The sequence below is a fragment of the Equus quagga genome, chromosome 3 (assembly GCF_021613505.1).
Source record: "Equus quagga isolate Etosha38 chromosome 3, UCLA_HA_Equagga_1.0, whole genome shotgun sequence".
NCBI lineage: Eukaryota > Metazoa > Chordata > Mammalia > Perissodactyla > Equidae > Equus > Equus quagga.
In genome coordinates this window covers 74,574,457-74,591,263 of record NC_060269.1, presented here as the reverse complement: position 1 = coordinate 74,591,263, position 16,807 = coordinate 74,574,457, and the positions used below count along the sequence as shown (strand labels likewise).

Sequence of the window (16,807 nt, the reverse complement as noted above, 5' to 3'; positions counted from 1 at the left end):
TGCTGTTTATAGTACTAAAACTTAGATTAGCAGAGCCCTTTCTCCACATCCAGTGCTGATGTAAACTTCAGCACCAAGCACTGATGTTTAATCACAGTAGGTTTCAATTAATGACACTGAATTAAGGAGGTTTTATTATACTCAAATGGAAAACCAGATACATGGAATAACTCGACCAACAGTAACAAACGTCAGTAAAATAAATTCACAATGAGCTCTTCTTGACACACCACAAAGAAATGGCATTATTTAATACTCCATTTCAAGATCCAACCACAACACTTCACTGATGTAGCATATTTTTGTTTTCTTTTTAAGTAGTATTGCCAATTTCACTCAACTAGAAACCCTGCTGGCTTAAATCCTTGTTTACTTAATATTTTACTTAGCTACCATCTTCTTGCTTATACGATCTTAGATATGTTTTCAGAACTTCCCTACACGCACTGTGTCTACAGAATAGTATATAAGCTGACAATACAGAGAAAGACAACTCCTTTTTTGCATTCGCTGCATCCAAAAGCAATATGACACACAGCACTGGAGTTCCCTACCTAGAGTTTTTGAGAAATTCCCCAAAACTCCTCCCAGGAGTTTATCCCTCAAAACCACCTGCCGTGGCATCTGGAATTTCTACCATTAAAATCAGTTTGGGTTAAGGCAGAAGGCCCCTTACAAAATACCTGGAGATGGGAACAAAAGGAAAGGCAAGAGACATAACACAACAAGGCACTCATCACACAGTTCAATCTCCTCCAAGTATTTCACGGTCACAGCACAGCTCCACAGCCAGGAGGCAATTTTAGGGCCAGACCAGACGAGGGGTTCAAGGCAGACACAGGCAAGAAGAAAGGAAGAGAGGCCAAAGTTTGGAACGAGGCCTGCGGAGCACCACTGCAGGGAAAAACCCGACTATGTGGGTGTCGAGGGGGAACAGTTATTCCTCCATTTATCACACTCGGTCTTTTGCCTTACAGTTATGCAATGTCGCTTTAAAAGAAAATGTGAAACAGTAAATGGATCAAATTATTCTGATTTCCAACAAATGGCATTACCAAGACATTTTCTCTGAATTTTTACACTTTCCATTGTTTTTATCCAAGAACAGTCAAAAAGAAACAGCACCAATTTTGCTAAATGAAGTAACTTTTTCCTGAGGTAAATGAATGCTTTTCATCCTCAATGCTGCCATTCCCTTTCATTTTTAAGGTTTAGAAAACTGATTAGGGACTCTGAACACACTCCAGAAGATGCTGCAAACCTGAAAAATTGCAGAATGAGTTGAAACAAACTCAATCCACCTTTCTAAAGTTGCATTCTGGAAGTACAAACCAAGAAAGCCAACACATCATCATACTACTGCAAACAAAACCACAAGCACAGCTTTATTTGTAAAAAGCAATTTGTTAAACAACAAAAGCCAGGTCACACTAATGAAGATGACTCTGAACAAACGCCATGGCATGCCATGGTGATAATGATCCAAAATATTTCTCACTTCCGTACATAAGCAAATACTACTATCTGTACACTGCGAAAAGAGAGAAAGCTTAAAAAGCTCATAAGTTTTGCCAAAGATACCCTTTACTGCATTAAAGAATAAGTCAATTTCAGACCGCTGACAAGAAATTCTAACAAAATTTAGCGTAAAGTCATGTTTTCGTGAACTATGTATTATCTAATTCTCGTAAAAATGAAAAATCATTTGGTATTCTCTTTTCCATTCAGTATATCTGTACTTCCTACTCATATTCAAAGGGAAGTGCTATTTCATAGAAGACTGATAATCAAAATTATCTCAAATAATCGTAAAACTCATATGTGTGACAAAATGTTTAATCCAGTATTTTAAAAAGCCAACAACATAAAGTCTATAAGAAAGCATAGGAGAAATAGGAAGAGTGTGTCCATCTTAGAATCAGGATTCAGCAACAAAACTTTTTTCTAAATTTCACATTTAAAATTTCACATCAAGATCTGTATCAAAACAAATACATACTTAATTTTTCCTATTTTGAGTATATTACCCACACTTGCAAATCAGTTCTGCAAAAATATGCAAACCAGATTTGTGGAATTATGGGTGGATAGGTACCCTTATAATGAAAAGCCATTTATAATAATATTTATAATATTGCATTGGAAGAAAGCAAGATGAAATGGCCATGGAATGGTTGAATGGGCTCTTTCACATTAACTAGTAAAGACACCTAGCCAGAACGTACGAACAATTATTTTTACATTCTTCGCTTGATGACAATTTTATATTTACATTAAGAATCCACACTTGTGATTTAAAATAAGGAACATGACCTTATGTGCACACGACTGTTTTTTATTTAACTGCAGACACGTTTACTGCTATCATTTGAATTGTAAGCTTTACATTAATTGTTTTGAAAACAGGTGGTCGTAACATACAGACTGGAGTTACACCTAAACAGCACACACTAGAGAGAGACTTGTTGGTCTCTATTTCAGCAGAGTCTTAATTTTTGAAAACGTCAACAAAAAGCCCTTAATACAAAACATAGTTCTGCTGAATGAATGTGAACTGACTGTTGACATGAGGATCCACGCCTGCAGAAAGAATAACTGTGCATCCGTAGTCCTATTTCAAGTCATATTTGCAGAGGTATTTCCTATTTTCTTAGGTGTATGAATACTGCACTGAACCAGGAATAGTTCTAATATAACCAACACAAAAGAAGATATTTATTCTCTGTTTCTTAAAAAAGAGAACACAATTTCTCCCATCACCACGAACGAACACACGCATTACTTTAAAAACTGAGCAAACCTGAATGGAGCGATGAATAGTTCCAAAGCCCCAGAAGAACTTATGCATCCTAGTCTTTAGGCTGCTGGGTTACTTCACTAAGTGCTCATGGTGCAAATGACTTTATTGCCTTGCGCTCTAGTTGCATGCTCTGGCCACATTAGATCCTATCTCTGTTCTACATACAACACACACACTCTCTCTCTCTCTTTCCAATTTCAGAGGCCAGCTCCGCGCCTAGCCCAAGCCCGTCCCTGCTTTGCTCTGGAGTCCTGACCCAGGAATGAGGGATACTACTTAATCCTGGATGATCTGCTCTGCTGTCTCGTCCTTCCAGGATTCGTAGCACGGTTCCTCCCCCACTCCACACAGAAAACAACGAGGACGGCGGACGCCCACCGCGCGACACTGCCTGTTCCGTTGCTCACCCCACGCATCCCGGCTTCTCTTCACCAGAAACCCCAGAGCCATCCCCGCCAGGGGTCTGCGATCCCCGGGCAGGGGAGGAGGGCCAGCCTCAGGAATCCACCAGCCCGTGGACGAGGGGGTCCCGGAGCAGGGAGGGGGCGCGCGGGCGAGGTCACCCCGGGAGGTGTGCTCCACGCGGACCTGGCAAGCGCCTGACGGGCCGGCGGGGGCACCGGGGGCGCCGGGGCGCGCGGCCAGGGCCCGCGGGGGAATCCCAGGCGGGGGCGGTGCCCCGGTCGCCCCCTCCCCCGCCCCGCTCCCCCGCGCTCTCGCGAGCGCTGTGCAGGCCCTTCCAGGGCGCGGGCGAGGGGGAGGGGGCGCGGAGGGAGCCCTGCCCGAGCGAGGCGGCCGGCGGAGAGCCACGGCCACATAAAAATGCCACATTAATTTTTTAAAAGCCATAAATCACCCCTCCCTCTGCAAAAAAAACCATAAACCCGATCCCATGCAAGCCTGCAGCAGCCACCCACTTCCTATTTCTGTCACAGCAGCTACACCCTGCCAGCAACCACCCCCGGGCGCCCCCTCCCGCCGCCGCCACCCCCGCCGCCGCCTCCCCGCGGCTCAGCCATTTGCCAAGCGACGCCCCCGTCCGCAAAAATGCCCCCCGCGGGCCGGGTGGGTGGCGTGGGGGCAGGGCGCGCGTGGGAGGGGCTCCAGGGTTGCACAATATCCTAGAAGGTCGGCGGCCGGAGCAGAAGCCGGGGCGGGGGAGGGGCGCGAGCCGCCGGGAGCTGCGGCACGGCCCCCGGGCGCCGGGGCGCGCAGCTTACCTTTCACCACCCTGTCGGTCGTCGACAACTTGGGGTCAATTGCCTTGGGCTCGGACATCTCCAGCCGCCGGAGCACAGCGACGCGCTGCTCGTCCGTCCGACTGCACACCCCGACCGGACCGGCGGGCCAGACCCTCCGCGCCGCCGCGCTGCACGCCGCTCGCCGGGAGCTCCGCGCCGAGCGGCTGGAAAGTTGCTGCCTTCTCCGCGCGCGCCGCCGCCGCCAGCCCCGCCGACTCCGCTCCGGGCTGCGCGCGTGTGGTGGTTATTTATTTATTTTCCGAGCACGCCTCTCGCTTCTTCTTTTATTCTTGGGGGAAGGGGGATGGGGAGGAGGAGCGCAACCGAGCACCCACCCTGGCGCGGAGACCGGGCACCGCGGAATGGAGCCCCACGCGCGCACACTGCCGGGATTAAAGCCGATCACATGGGGAGGGCCGGGGGCGAGCGAGGAGAGGCAGGGCCGCGATGTCAGTGCCACCAGCCGCGCCTCGGCGTCCCCGGCGGCGGAAAGGCGGCCGCCGCTGCCGCCGCCGCCGCTGCTTCCCCACACCGAGCGCCGCCGTCCGCAGCCGCCGGAGACGTCCCGCTCCGCGCTCGCCACGCTCCCCTCCGTCGCCCGCGCGCCTTCACTCACAGGCACAGCTGCGGAGCTCGGCAGACAGTCCCGGCACAACCTCCCCGCCGCCGCCGCCGCCGCCACCGCGCCCGCCTCCACCGCCGCCTCCGCCCCTTCCTCCTGCCGGCCCCCGCCTCCCGCGCCCCGGCCGCCGCCTCCTCCCCGCGGAGCCCACCCGCTCCCGCCCCGACGTCGGAGCTGCGGGCGCTCGTTGGCTGGCGCGCGCGTCACTCACGGCCTCCCCGCTCGCCCCGCCCCCTGCCGCGCCGTCCCCGCCCCGCGCGCTGTTTTCTCCGCGGCCAGTCGGGCGGGCGTGCTCCTCCCCCGCCCGGTCCCCGCTCAGGTGTCAGTGTGGCTGCAAGGCTGGGATTAGGGAAGGAGAATGGGCGGGGGGTCGCGCTGGGAGGAGAGGGGCTCCACCCCAACCCACTGGGCTTCCGCCCCTGCCCCGCGCACACACCCCGGCCGCGCTGGCAGCCGTGCCAGGCCAGCCCGGCTCAGCCGCAGTGTGAGTAGCCCGGTGCCAAGGGTGTCCCGGGTGTGTGCGTGGCCCGCGAGAGGGCACGAAGGGAGGAGGCGGGGAGAAGGGAAGGGGTGGGGCGAGCGGCCGAGGGAGGGCGGGGGAAGGAAGAGCGCTGGGGGCTCGGGCCGCCGCACCGCGGCTGTCGCTGCCTCAGCTGTCCTGGGGGCATCGCCAAATCGGCGACGAATAAACAGCTTACCTTGGGGAGACGGGCTCTGCCTGTGATGAGTGTACGGTGGTTTTTGCTGTTGGGGCTTTTTTGTGGGTGGTGTGGTGGTTATTAATGTTTCCCACCCATGCACCCACACCTTCCGAGGAGGGGGCCGCCCTCGAGCGCCGAGGGCCGGGGACGTGGCGGGTGTGCGGGGCGCTAGGGGACGTGGAAGCAGGCTCTCCAAGGAGGATGGGGACGGGCATCCAAGCCACCCCGGGCAGCTCTGAGTCACCCGGGGCAGCCCTGCCGGTCTCCAGGGAGAAATGAGAGGGCGGGAGAAACGCCGGAGAGGGGCGCCTTTTCCCTGTTCACACGCGCTCACGCAGCCACTGGTCGGGACTGGTGACACCACATCTCCCTTCCCCACTGCTTCCAATCACCCGACACCCACTTGGTGCTCCCGATGCCTGCAGGGCCTCGAAGCCCACGGTGGATCGGCACTCGCGTTGGAAGGAGACCAAAGGAAAGAATGCGGGATGCGGGAGGCCACAGAGTGACAGTAGCCCAGATCTCCTCTCTGACCTGCCTGCCGCGCCACGGAATGAGGAGCAGGTCTCCCCCTCTGCCAGAAGGTCACCTCCGCACAGACCCTCGCAGACTAACCGCAACGCCAAGGACGAGCCAGGAGGTTGGAGCCTCTTTGGGAATAATGGAGAGAGCTGAATAAATTTCTCACCCTTCATCCTTCCTGTTTTATTTCCAAATTCCTTCAATATCAGGTTTTTCCTGTTTTCTGGATTGGACCATGAGCCCAGTAAAAGGCCTAATGAAAGACTTAGGGAGCTAGGAGATGGAGCCAGAAGTGTTTTGGGGACAGGGATTAGATTAAAATTAACACTTGGAAATAAGGTTTAGGAATTAACTGATGGCGCTGGAGTGTGGCTTGAACAGTGTGGCCTGCAAAGAATAGGAGTTCACACTGGAAGGCAGGTGAGCCTCTGTGGAGGGCTCCTAGCAAAAGGAGACCATGCGGGGTGTGTGCCTCTGGCTCCAAGATTTTGCTGCCCAGCTTGCAACCCCAGGATAGTGTGTGGTAATTAGGCAGACAGTACATTTAATAAATATGGATTGTGCTCCTTTTATATGCCAGACACTATGGTAGATAATTTGTCTGGGAGCAGGGGGTGGTATTTTTAAATGGTCCTTGCCCTGAATAAAGCCTAGAGTCCAGTAGAACTGTCGTAAAATTTGAGCTCTGAGAGACTGCTGTTTCGCCTCAAGAAGAGCTTGTTGAAAACAGCCTCCTGAGCACAGCAGGGCTAGTTGCTAAGGCAGATTTGGGAAGTTGGTCCCTGGCCAGATGGCACAGAGGGAGGCAAGGATGCCAAGACCTGTGGGTGAAGAAGAGAGCCTGCTTGAGGCAAGAGAGGAAACCCTGTTCAGGGATGCTCACTTCCAAGGCCACAATGTTCTCTCCCACATGTCGCAAACAGAGATGCAGTTCCCACCGTTATTTGGACTCACTTTTCAGGTTTAGGAAAAACATCTTTGAACCAAGATCAGAAGGCTTAAAATGTCAGCACCATAGAAAAGTTTTATGATACAGATAGGAAATAAAGGCACACCTTTGAGGCACACCCTTCAGTCCGCTACAAGCCTAGGGCACCTCCTAGCTGAGGTATGTGTGGGAAAAAAGTCATGAATCATAATCACTTTACAAGTCATCTAATTATCACCAGGTACCTGTTAGGCATGCGTGTGGTTCCATACAATTGCAGCACAGGCACATCTTAAACAAAATTCAACCCGGGGACTAACCATGTCCACATACCTGGCGTACTGCAATAGCCAAATCATCTTTCTTATTGAGATTTTTTCAGATGTCCTGCTATCTGCTACTGCCGTTTTTTTTAATCCTGTTAGACTGCCCACGTAGTCCTTGATTATATTACCACTTCCATAAGATTACCTTACACCTGGAATTTACATTTTCAAGAAGTTACTGCAATTCCTGAATGCTGACATTAACAATATCCTCTGCTTCTGAAGAACACGAAAAGAGAAAAGACAAAAAAATCTTGGCAAGAAACAACTTGCTGTACTAAAAAAATGTATTTCTCCTTTCTTAGTATACTTCTCTCTGGGAAGCATCTGCCCAGGAAGGAATTCCGTTGCCTGGCCTGCCCCTGCTTGCATCTAAGTAGGTCCTTGTGACTAGTTCTGGTCAATGGGCTTAAGTGTTTCATCACATTCGAGCCAAGGCAGTTAAGCATCAAATGTACGTTCACCAGCCCATGGGCGCCTAGCCTTTAGCTGAATGCAGAGGTTTCTAGGACCCAGGGAAAGGCATAACCCCAAATGGAAAGAGCTGAGTGTCTGAATTACCACATAGATGAATGCTGCCTACCTACTAGGAAAATCTGCATTAGACTTTACACAAAGAAGAAATCAACTTTTATTGTGTTGCTGCATTGAAATTTGGGGATATGTTTGCTAGGGTAGTTAGTATTACCAAACTAATACACAGAAGTTATTTATTATATTCGTTCAAAAAGTAAAATCCAGAATTACTGTATATCTGTTATATAACAGAACTTCCAGAAGATTAAAAATATTTCTTTTAATACATGAGCATCAAATTTTGGTCTTTTTGTAAATGAATTATTCATTTACCAGTTGTGTTTTGAACACCTGTGCAAGGTACTGTGCTAAATGGTGCATAATGTATAGAGTAAAGGATTCAGAGATCTAGTCCCTTCATTCAAGGATCTCAAAGTCTTGTCTTACAAGAATTGTACATATATTATCTTTGCAAACATTTAGGTTTAAGGTGCTACTTCTTCTCGCTATTGGAGAAAGCAAACTAATTTTACTATTCATTTCACCAAAACTAATTAGGAAAATAAATATGTGGAAAGAAAGAGAAAATATTGAGGATTTGGAATTATCTATGCATTCAGACGTTCCAAGTCACAGCTCACCTCCATTGGTGCAAATCATAGTACATGAATGATATTTTAGCTTGCTATTGGTGCTCTGCTATATCTAGAGGCTTTTTTTTTAAGAAAAAAAAATGAAGATATTGTATTTTATATCCTGTTTTGAGAAGAACCTCTTTTAAAATTTTGGCCTTCCTTTGGTTCCTGGATGAATTGACTATCATTTTGACATTAAGAGTTGAATAAGAGCGTCTGGGTTTGGCTCTCCTGAGGCATGCATTCCAAGGCAGCTTTTTGTTGTTTATCTTTTTGGATTGCTCTTGAAATGTTATTGAGTCTTGTTTTTTTCAGGAGGCAATTTTACTCATTTAGAAAAGTTATTTCTCAAAGAACATGAAAAATTGTTATACCAAATGTATTCAGGAATAAATTTAATTTTTTTCCATCAGGGACCAAACTATACCTCATGTAATTGTATACTCTGTCTAATATGGAGAGGATATATTTTACAAAAAATTTGGCAAGACTATGTGTGATCATTATTCATTTCAACTTAATAAACATATATTTGTATTGTTTTATTTGTATTTGTATCTTCATCTTATATCACAGTTCTGGTCACAGAGTAGGTGCTCAACAGATTTTGCTGAGTGCATTTTAAAATTTAAATTTAAAATTTAAAAATGTATTGGCATCCATTACTAGGCCAAGTACCACAGTCCCTGCTCTCAGGGACATTTCAATATTACTAACATGCATATTAATAATAGCATATACTTATACATATATATACACACGCAGGAGAGAAATCTTAACCCTTTCTCCTATATTCTAATTTTATTATTAATTTTAAAATTGTGAATAGATTAATGGTGCCAAGTCATAAATGTTTACATTTAACATAGCTATCTATGTGCTATTGAACATCCAAGAAATATTCATGCTGTAAAATTTTATGTATTTTGGCTTCTCTGAACTCAGAATTTCAGAATATCTGATCTGAAATGAGCTGAAATTTACATTTGAAGTCCTTTGAGGCAACTTCAACAACAATAGCAAAAGGCTTAGTAATCAAACTAAAAGGACTACCAAATTGTAGCAGACCTGGCCAAGCAATTTAGGAGAAAGTTTGTCAAGTGCTTTAAAAGCACATTTGCGTATACAGAATCAATACAGTAATTAGAAATGAGTTTCTCTCATCAAAGCTAGCAGAAATTTAACTTTACTGGAAGTAAGTTTTGCCCATCATTGATTGAAAATCCATGAGTTTGCAAGTATTTGTTCTTCAATTAGAAAAGAATCTTGCACTCAGACTAGCCATCTTTCCATTTACTTATAACTAGTGAGGTTTTGTTTTGCTAGTATTCATGGTTATTGGAAAGCGTGTATTCAACAGACATTTATTGAACACCTACACATATACATATACTGGGAATATAGCATGAAAAAAACAAAGTCTCTCCCCTCATAAACCTTACATTCTAGAGAGGAGAGACAGATGTTAAAAAGGAACGATCAAAAGCAATTGCTCACATACACATGATGTGTCAGGTGGACTAAGTGATAAGCATAAAAATAAAGTTCAGTGGTAAGGGCACTGGAAGGAGCGAGGGGCAAAGGGAGGCTACTCGTTGTCGTACACAGATGGGTTAGGGGAGACCTCTCTGAGAAGGTGATATTTCAACAGAGATTCGAATGAAGTGAGGGCAATATCTATGCAGCTATCTAGAAACAGAGAGTTTCAGGTTAAAGGAACAGCATGTGCAAAGGCCCTGAAGTAAGAGTCTGTTTGACATTTCTAATTGTCAAAGGAGACCAATATAGCTGGAGTACAGTGAACTAGAAAGAGTGGTACAAGATGAGGTCAGAGAGATGAAGTAAGGTCAGATCATACAGGGCCCTGTAGACCATAGAAAAGATTCTGAATGTTGTTCTGCTGAAATGAGAGGTATTTTATTAGGAAAGTGATATGATATGATTTAAGCTTAAAGAAAATGGTCACTCTTGTAAGAACTGACTCCGGCTGTAGTGGTGGGAGGGGAACAGGGGTAGAAATGGGAAGACCACATAAGAGACTAGTGTCATAATCCAGGCTAGAGGTAAAGTGGTTTGGATTACAGCGTTTAGAAAGAAGTGGTGAGAAGTATCTGATTCCAAATATATTTTAAAAGTAGAGCTAACAGATTTGCCCATGGTTTGGATAGAAACTGTGGGAAAATAAAAAAGAGAAACCAAAAACTCCAAGGTTTTAGGTCTGAGCAATGGAAGATGGAGTTACCACTTCCTAAGAAAAGGAACTTTGGAAATGGAGAGCATATCCTGTGGAGAAGACCTAAAACTAGTTTTAGACATGTTAACTTTGCGATGGATATTGTGCATGAAGTGGAGACAGCATGTACATAGTTGGATATGTGAGTCCGGACTCGAGAGGAGAGAGCCAGGCTGGTGATGTATAATGCTGGGAGTCATGGCGTCTTAGTAGTAGTACTTGACTTCAGTTAGAGGGTAGGGAGAAGAGCAGGGACCAGCAAAGCTGACTGAAAGGGGCAGCCTCTGGGGGAGAAAGGTGTGTCTCTGAGGTTGTGTCAACAATGCTGGTGGGTTGAGTAAAATGACAACTGAGAATCGGCTATTGGTTTTGATGAAAGATCACTGGTGATCTTAACAAAGCAGTCTTTATACCTACCTAAGATAGCACCTCATCGTTTTCTGCCCATTTATACTGACTTAGCTCCTTGTTCGTGTGTGTAATTATTGACGTTACACGTGTGGGTGTGCTATGGGTGTGACGTGTTTATCTGTCTTCTCGCAACTGGATGTTATGATCCTTACAAGCAGGGACTTTGTCTTGTTTCCATTTGAATTTTCAGTGCCTATAGTATGCCTAGCACAGCTAGGCGCTTAATAAATGTTTGTCTAAAGAAGGAGTATTTGCCTACAATGCTAGCCACCTTAGTTTTTCTGATTTTCTCAATAGCTGAAATAAACATTTCAAGGGGGTGGGAAGTCAGGGAATTAGGTGACGGTGGTCAAGAAATACAAACTTCCAGTTATAAGATACATGAGCTCTGGGGATCTAAAGTACAGCATGGTAACTGGGCTTAATAACACTGTATTGTATATTTGAAAGGTACTAAGACAGTAAATCTTAAAAGTCCTAATGTGAGGTGATGGATGTTAATTAATCTTATTGTGATAAACATTCTGCGATATATACAAATATCAAATCTCGCTGTACACCTTCAACTTATGCAATATGTCAATTATATCTCAATACAACTGGGTAGGAGGGAAGAAAGAAACATTTCAAAGAATTTTAGGAAAAAATTAAAATTCATGCTTAAATTTTTTTAAGTTACGAAATCCACTTTCATAGAGTAAAGGGAGTTGACGCAGGCCTTCAGGATGCGAAGCGGAATGGGGGTTCAGGAGCGCAGGTTGAGCATGAGGTGTGTCTCTCACCTCCCTCACGGAGTAAATCCAGGGGCGGGCAGGGATGACTCATAGCTCCTTGCTCTCCAAACACACAAAGGGTTCTATTGTTTGCGACATCTAAGTTACTCCCTGGTGGTAAGTTAGGCCAGACATTAGCAACTTTTAGGGAAGAAGTGGGCAGGGATTGAGTTATGGTTGTTTAGAAACAGTCCCTCAAAAGAATTTCCTTCTTTTTTTCAGGGTGTCCCTGACACCCAGCCCAAAGAAATCAAGACAGTCATGGAAATTGTGCTAGATGTGCTTTAGAGTGCCTGTCCTGCCCACAGCCCTGTTTTAGATAAAATACCCAGCCGCAGCACCTGCTGAGTGATCATCAGCTCACAGATTCAACTGCTGCCATCACAGAGGATTGGCCCAGGAGGGCGACCATCTAACTAGAGGACACCTAAGGCCTGCTGACCTTTAACCTCCCTGACCTAAGTTGCAAAAGTTAACTAGGCTAATCTGGTACCCTCTGGGAAGAACTTGCCTTAAAAATTCAGAGGAAAGTTGGTGGTATTGTTTGACTGAAAGGTCTTGCAGTCTGGGACTGAGATGGACACTAGCAAAGGATTCACGTGCAAGGTGAGTAAGCAGATGAAGCCATTCAAGCCAGAGGGACCATAGGTCAGATTTAGCAGGGGTGAAACAAGAAGAGAGAAGACAGAGAGAGATTCCATATTTTTAAAGATAGGCCCTGAGCTAACATCTGTTACCAATCTTCTTGGTTTTTTTCCTTCTTCTTCTCCCTAAGGCCCCCCAGTACATCATTGTATATTCTAGTTGTAGGTCCTTCTAGTTATGGCATGTGGGATGTCGCCTCAGCATGGCCTGATGAGCAGTGCTAGGTCCACACCCAGGATCCAAACCAGTGAAACCCTGGGCCGCCAAAGGGGAGCGCGCAAACTTAACCACTCGGCCACAGGGCCAGCCTGAAAGAGATTCCTAAATCTGTTTTCCTTTTTGTCCTTCCTAAGACACGATTGTTTGAATTTTTCCTGGGTTTATGGGACCCCTCAATATCCTTACAATACACCCTGTTTTGTAGAGCTGGTTTAAGAGTTACATTCCTTACAACCCGAAGACTGCTTACTAAATCACACAGAACACAAAAAGAGCAGCTAAGATGGTTCCTCCGTGCCCTAGGTAGGTTTTCGAAAGTTGACACTTTCTGGTCCTTATAGAAATCCTTTTCTTCATCCAAAAAATAACAACAATACACTCCCATCCTTGCCCGTTCCAGTTTTTCTGTAGCACACCCAATGCCAAACATTAAAAAAGGAGCAAAACAGTGTGAGTGGAGACAGAGACTACGGAGTCTTGGTAAATTTTGGAGCTATTTAATTGTTTCCAAGTCACCATCAGGCAGGTAGGTTATAGGCTATGCTGCAGGAAAAGTAGAAACATCTCAGGAGCTGAACAAAGTTTGAAGTCCTGTGCAGGTCTCGGCCACCCTGTGGGGCAGCGGTTCCCCGTATGCTGACCCAGCATTCCAGCCTCCTTCAATCAGACGAGCAGACAGCACCCACTTCAGCGCGTGCTCTCACCATCACCAGCTGGGAAGGGGAGCCCTGGAGAGCCAAGCTCCAGCAATGAAGCACTGCTGCCTGGAAGTCATCCTCATGAAAGACCACACTCACATCGCATTGGCCGGACTCCTCATTTGGCCACACCTCATTTCAAGAGGGACAGATCCTCCCACATGTCCAAAGTTAGAGAGAGACCAAATATTTATGAAGGACAGTAATGCCAATTAGATTTCTAAGTAACCCATCTAACCCTATGGGACTTCCATGCGACTGTTCGACACCCAGTGACTAGGGCATGTGTCTTATTTCTGTCTTACCTGCCGAGATCCTCCTGCATGACTGTGGCTCCTGATCTCCTTGTCTTGAACCTCTCCTTCCATCCCTCTCGCACAGCCTCCACTGGACTGAAGCCAATACACTCCACTTGGGCCACTTTGGATGTTACGATGACTTCCCTGGGCCTTGCGGTCCTTCACCGGATTCCCCGCATTGCTACTGCTGCTTGGAGTCTTGCTGGCTGTCTCTTAGGCCAAGACTTGGCCCCCTCACTCTCAGCACTCTGGTGCCTCTGGAGATGGGCAGTGTGGGGCAATGGTTGATGCTTATTAATATTACACAAACTGGACTGGAAAAAAACGCCCTTTTAATGTGTCTTAGCTAAGCTAGAAGCACTGTTCTTTTCTAATTTGCAAAGATGTGAGCAGATTACCTGGAAAAACGAATATACCTATGTGTAGATACAACACATATATAGTTTATTTTTGTGAGTCTCTGCCTAACTAGGAAGTTCATGTGACGAGCTTCACAATATGCAAACTTTTTATACTGCAGAAATACCAAGCAGTTCTGTGAAAGCCATGTTTTGGTACTATTTTGACACAGCAAAACACACTTTTCCTCTTCTTACTTTGTCAGGCCTATAGTGTGATGGGTAGTCTTTTGTGTCAACCTTACTAGGCCATAATACCCAGTTATTTAACCAAACACTAGTCTAGGTGTTGCTGTGAAGGAATTCTGTAGATGTGGTTAAGATCTACAACCAATTGACTTTAAGTGAGGAGATTCCCCTCAATAATGTAGATGGGCCGCATCCAATCAGTTGAAGGCCTGAAGAGTAAAGACTGAGGTTTCCTGGAGAAAGAGGAATTCTACTTCAAAAGTGCAGCATCAGCTCTTGCCCGAGTTGCCAGCCAGCCAGGAGTCTGTCCTACAGATTTCAGACTCAACAGCCTACAATTTTGTGAGCCACTTCCTTAGACAAATCTCTTTACACACACGTACCGACACATAAAGATATATAGATAGATGTATATTTATATATTTTTCTCCTACTGGTACTGTTTCAAACCCTAACTGATATCTATAATGTATATTTTTCTTCTAATTCAAGGTCAGCAGTTATTCTGAGTATCATGAATGAATGTCTCTCTATGCATCCATGTCTCTCTGTCTTTCTCTCACATGTGTGTGCACGCACATACACACACAACACATCACATAGGAACACCTCATGTATTCATTAGAAGATAAAGTTTCTGACTTCATTCTCTAGGGTAGAAATTCATTTTGCTTTTCTCACTAATGGCCTGAATGAAGAATTTCTGTTCTCCCAAATACACCAACTTCCCAGGTAATTCTAATGGATACTCAATTATCTAAAGTTGGGGTCCTCAGATGTAGACCCTGAAATGAAGATTCATATAAAAGTGATTTATTAAAGAGTATTCCAAGGGAAAACCAAAGGAAAGTGGGGCAAGTGACAAGAAAGGGAAGGAAGCCGAGCAAGGGTGAGAGGTCAAGCAAAGAGCCAGGGGTGGTGACTTTGGCTGAATCCTGCAGGGGACATCTGCAGACCTGTACGCCACACCTCTAGGGAGCTGAGTGTCTTCAGCCAGCAGTCACTGGTAGAGACGTAAGTTCCTGGGCACTTCCGGCTCTCTCCCCACTCAGGCAAAGGCCAGGGGAGTCTGAGGCCAGCACTTGGACAGAGATGCGGGTGGAAACACACTGGGAGCTGCCATGCATGGAAATGGAAAAGGGCTGGAAAGGACACGGTGCGCACCGCCAGTCAGGATTGAACACCACTGGGAGAGAGGGACGGTGCAAGGGAAACAACCAAATCACCTCACCAAAGGGAGGCAGTTTCAAAAAATAGGCATACCTCTTCTCATGTCACTTCACATCGTTTCCTTCTCCACCCTCCGCAATGGACTCAGCAGCCTAGGAGTAAGCATGATGTGATTCCACGGGCGGACGGCCTCTCTCCTGCCCCATTTCCAATCCCCAGATTATGTCCCTTCTGTTGTATGAAATTCTCAAGTCTTAGAATATAGCATTTAGTCCTTTTATGAAGAGACTAATGCAAAAATATTCCTAAGACAAGAAATACATCGACTCAGCTCAGAACTGAGATCTGTCCTGGGTGTTTGTGGCCAGGTCCTCTGCCCGGCCTTGGAAGGCACTGGGTGTGTGCTAGCTGTTTGTCTTTCAAGCCTGACTCATCCCCAGGGTTCCACATGAATCAAGGGGCCAAAGTTCCATGGATCAAGATTGGGAACATGATGTCATCTTCCCCCATCAGATTCCTTTCTGTGGAGAACTGGATTCAGTCTTTCTCTGGAAGACAGGTCAAATTTATACTAAGGCATTTTGAGCAGCCGTGTTAGTCTACCCTATAGATCAAGAAAGCAGAGAAAGAGTTTCCACAGAAAGAGAGAGAGAAATACGAATCAGACATGCAGAGATGAAAGAAGAGAGACAGCTAATATTCCATTTCCCCATTTCACTATGTTCCTGAGGCTCAGCTGCACGATGGCCCTTGGGCTCCCTAAGACCACAATATAATCTTATCGTTTATTCCAATTTTGCGCTGAAGTTCAGTTGAAGTTCAGTTGCATGCAACCAAACAGAAATAAACAACAAGGGGAAACTAAGAGTAACAGATTTCCTCAGCTGTGGGCTCTGCCTGCGGGGGATCCTGGGTAGAAGGTTCCTAACTAGAGACCAGTAGAGACCCCTCACCTCCAGGCCTCTGGCTGGACGTGGGGCGCCCCAGAGGCTGAGGTGGTGAAACGCTTAGCCGTGGAGGTGTGAGGAGGCTTTCCGGATGTTAGTGGTTAGAAACCCTTTTCAGAGGACTGTTTCCAGATCTTCAAAGTCACACTCTTCCTTAAGACTGGTCTGTCAGAGAATCTCCTGCGACCTGCCACTCCTCCTTTCCCATATCTCTCTTTGCAGACACTCTCGCCTTCCCCTCACTCATCTGAAATCAGTAGGGTGCATTAACCCAAGGTGTGAGAACGTCTAGGGGGCAAACAAAGAAACTCTCTGGGAAGTGACACTCAGGGAGTACCACAGGACGGTGAAGCCAGACAGGCAGCGGTGAAGACACTGGAGAGGACGGGACCTTTCTCACCAGGTGGAAGCGGCTCCTGCGACGTTGTCCACCCCGTGAAAACCACGTACTACTTATGCATCTTAGAGTTCAGAAGTGAGATGACAGTTGGATGCATATTTACACGTTTATTGTGGTTGAAAAACAAAGTCAGG

At 46.5% G+C, this 16,807-nt stretch overlaps 2 protein-coding genes across 3 annotated transcripts in view; one reads left to right on the top strand and one right to left on the bottom strand.

Annotated features, from left to right (window-relative positions):
- PPP3CA (protein phosphatase 3 catalytic subunit alpha) overlaps positions 1–4,136 on the bottom strand; it is a 282,357-nt gene extending 278,221 nt beyond the window's left edge. For both annotated transcript variants that reach the window (XM_046656313.1, XM_046656314.1), the window contains exon 1: positions 4,021–4,136. In XM_046656313.1, coding sequence (XP_046512269.1) covers positions 4,021–4,078 — 58 coding nt within the window. In that variant the 5' untranslated portion in view covers positions 4,079–4,136. The remainder of the gene's footprint in view (positions 1–4,020) is intronic.
- Positions 4,137–4,345: 209 nt separating this feature from the next.
- Positions 4,346–6,043, top strand: LOC124236790 (sterile alpha motif domain-containing protein 1-like). The gene is made up of 2 exons (XM_046655744.1): positions 4,346–5,147; positions 5,790–6,043. The coding sequence occupies exons 1-2, from the start codon at positions 4,346–4,348 to the stop codon at positions 6,041–6,043; spliced, it is 1,056 nt and encodes a 351-aa protein (XP_046511700.1).
- The last annotated feature ends 10,764 nt before the right edge of the window (positions 6,044–16,807 follow it).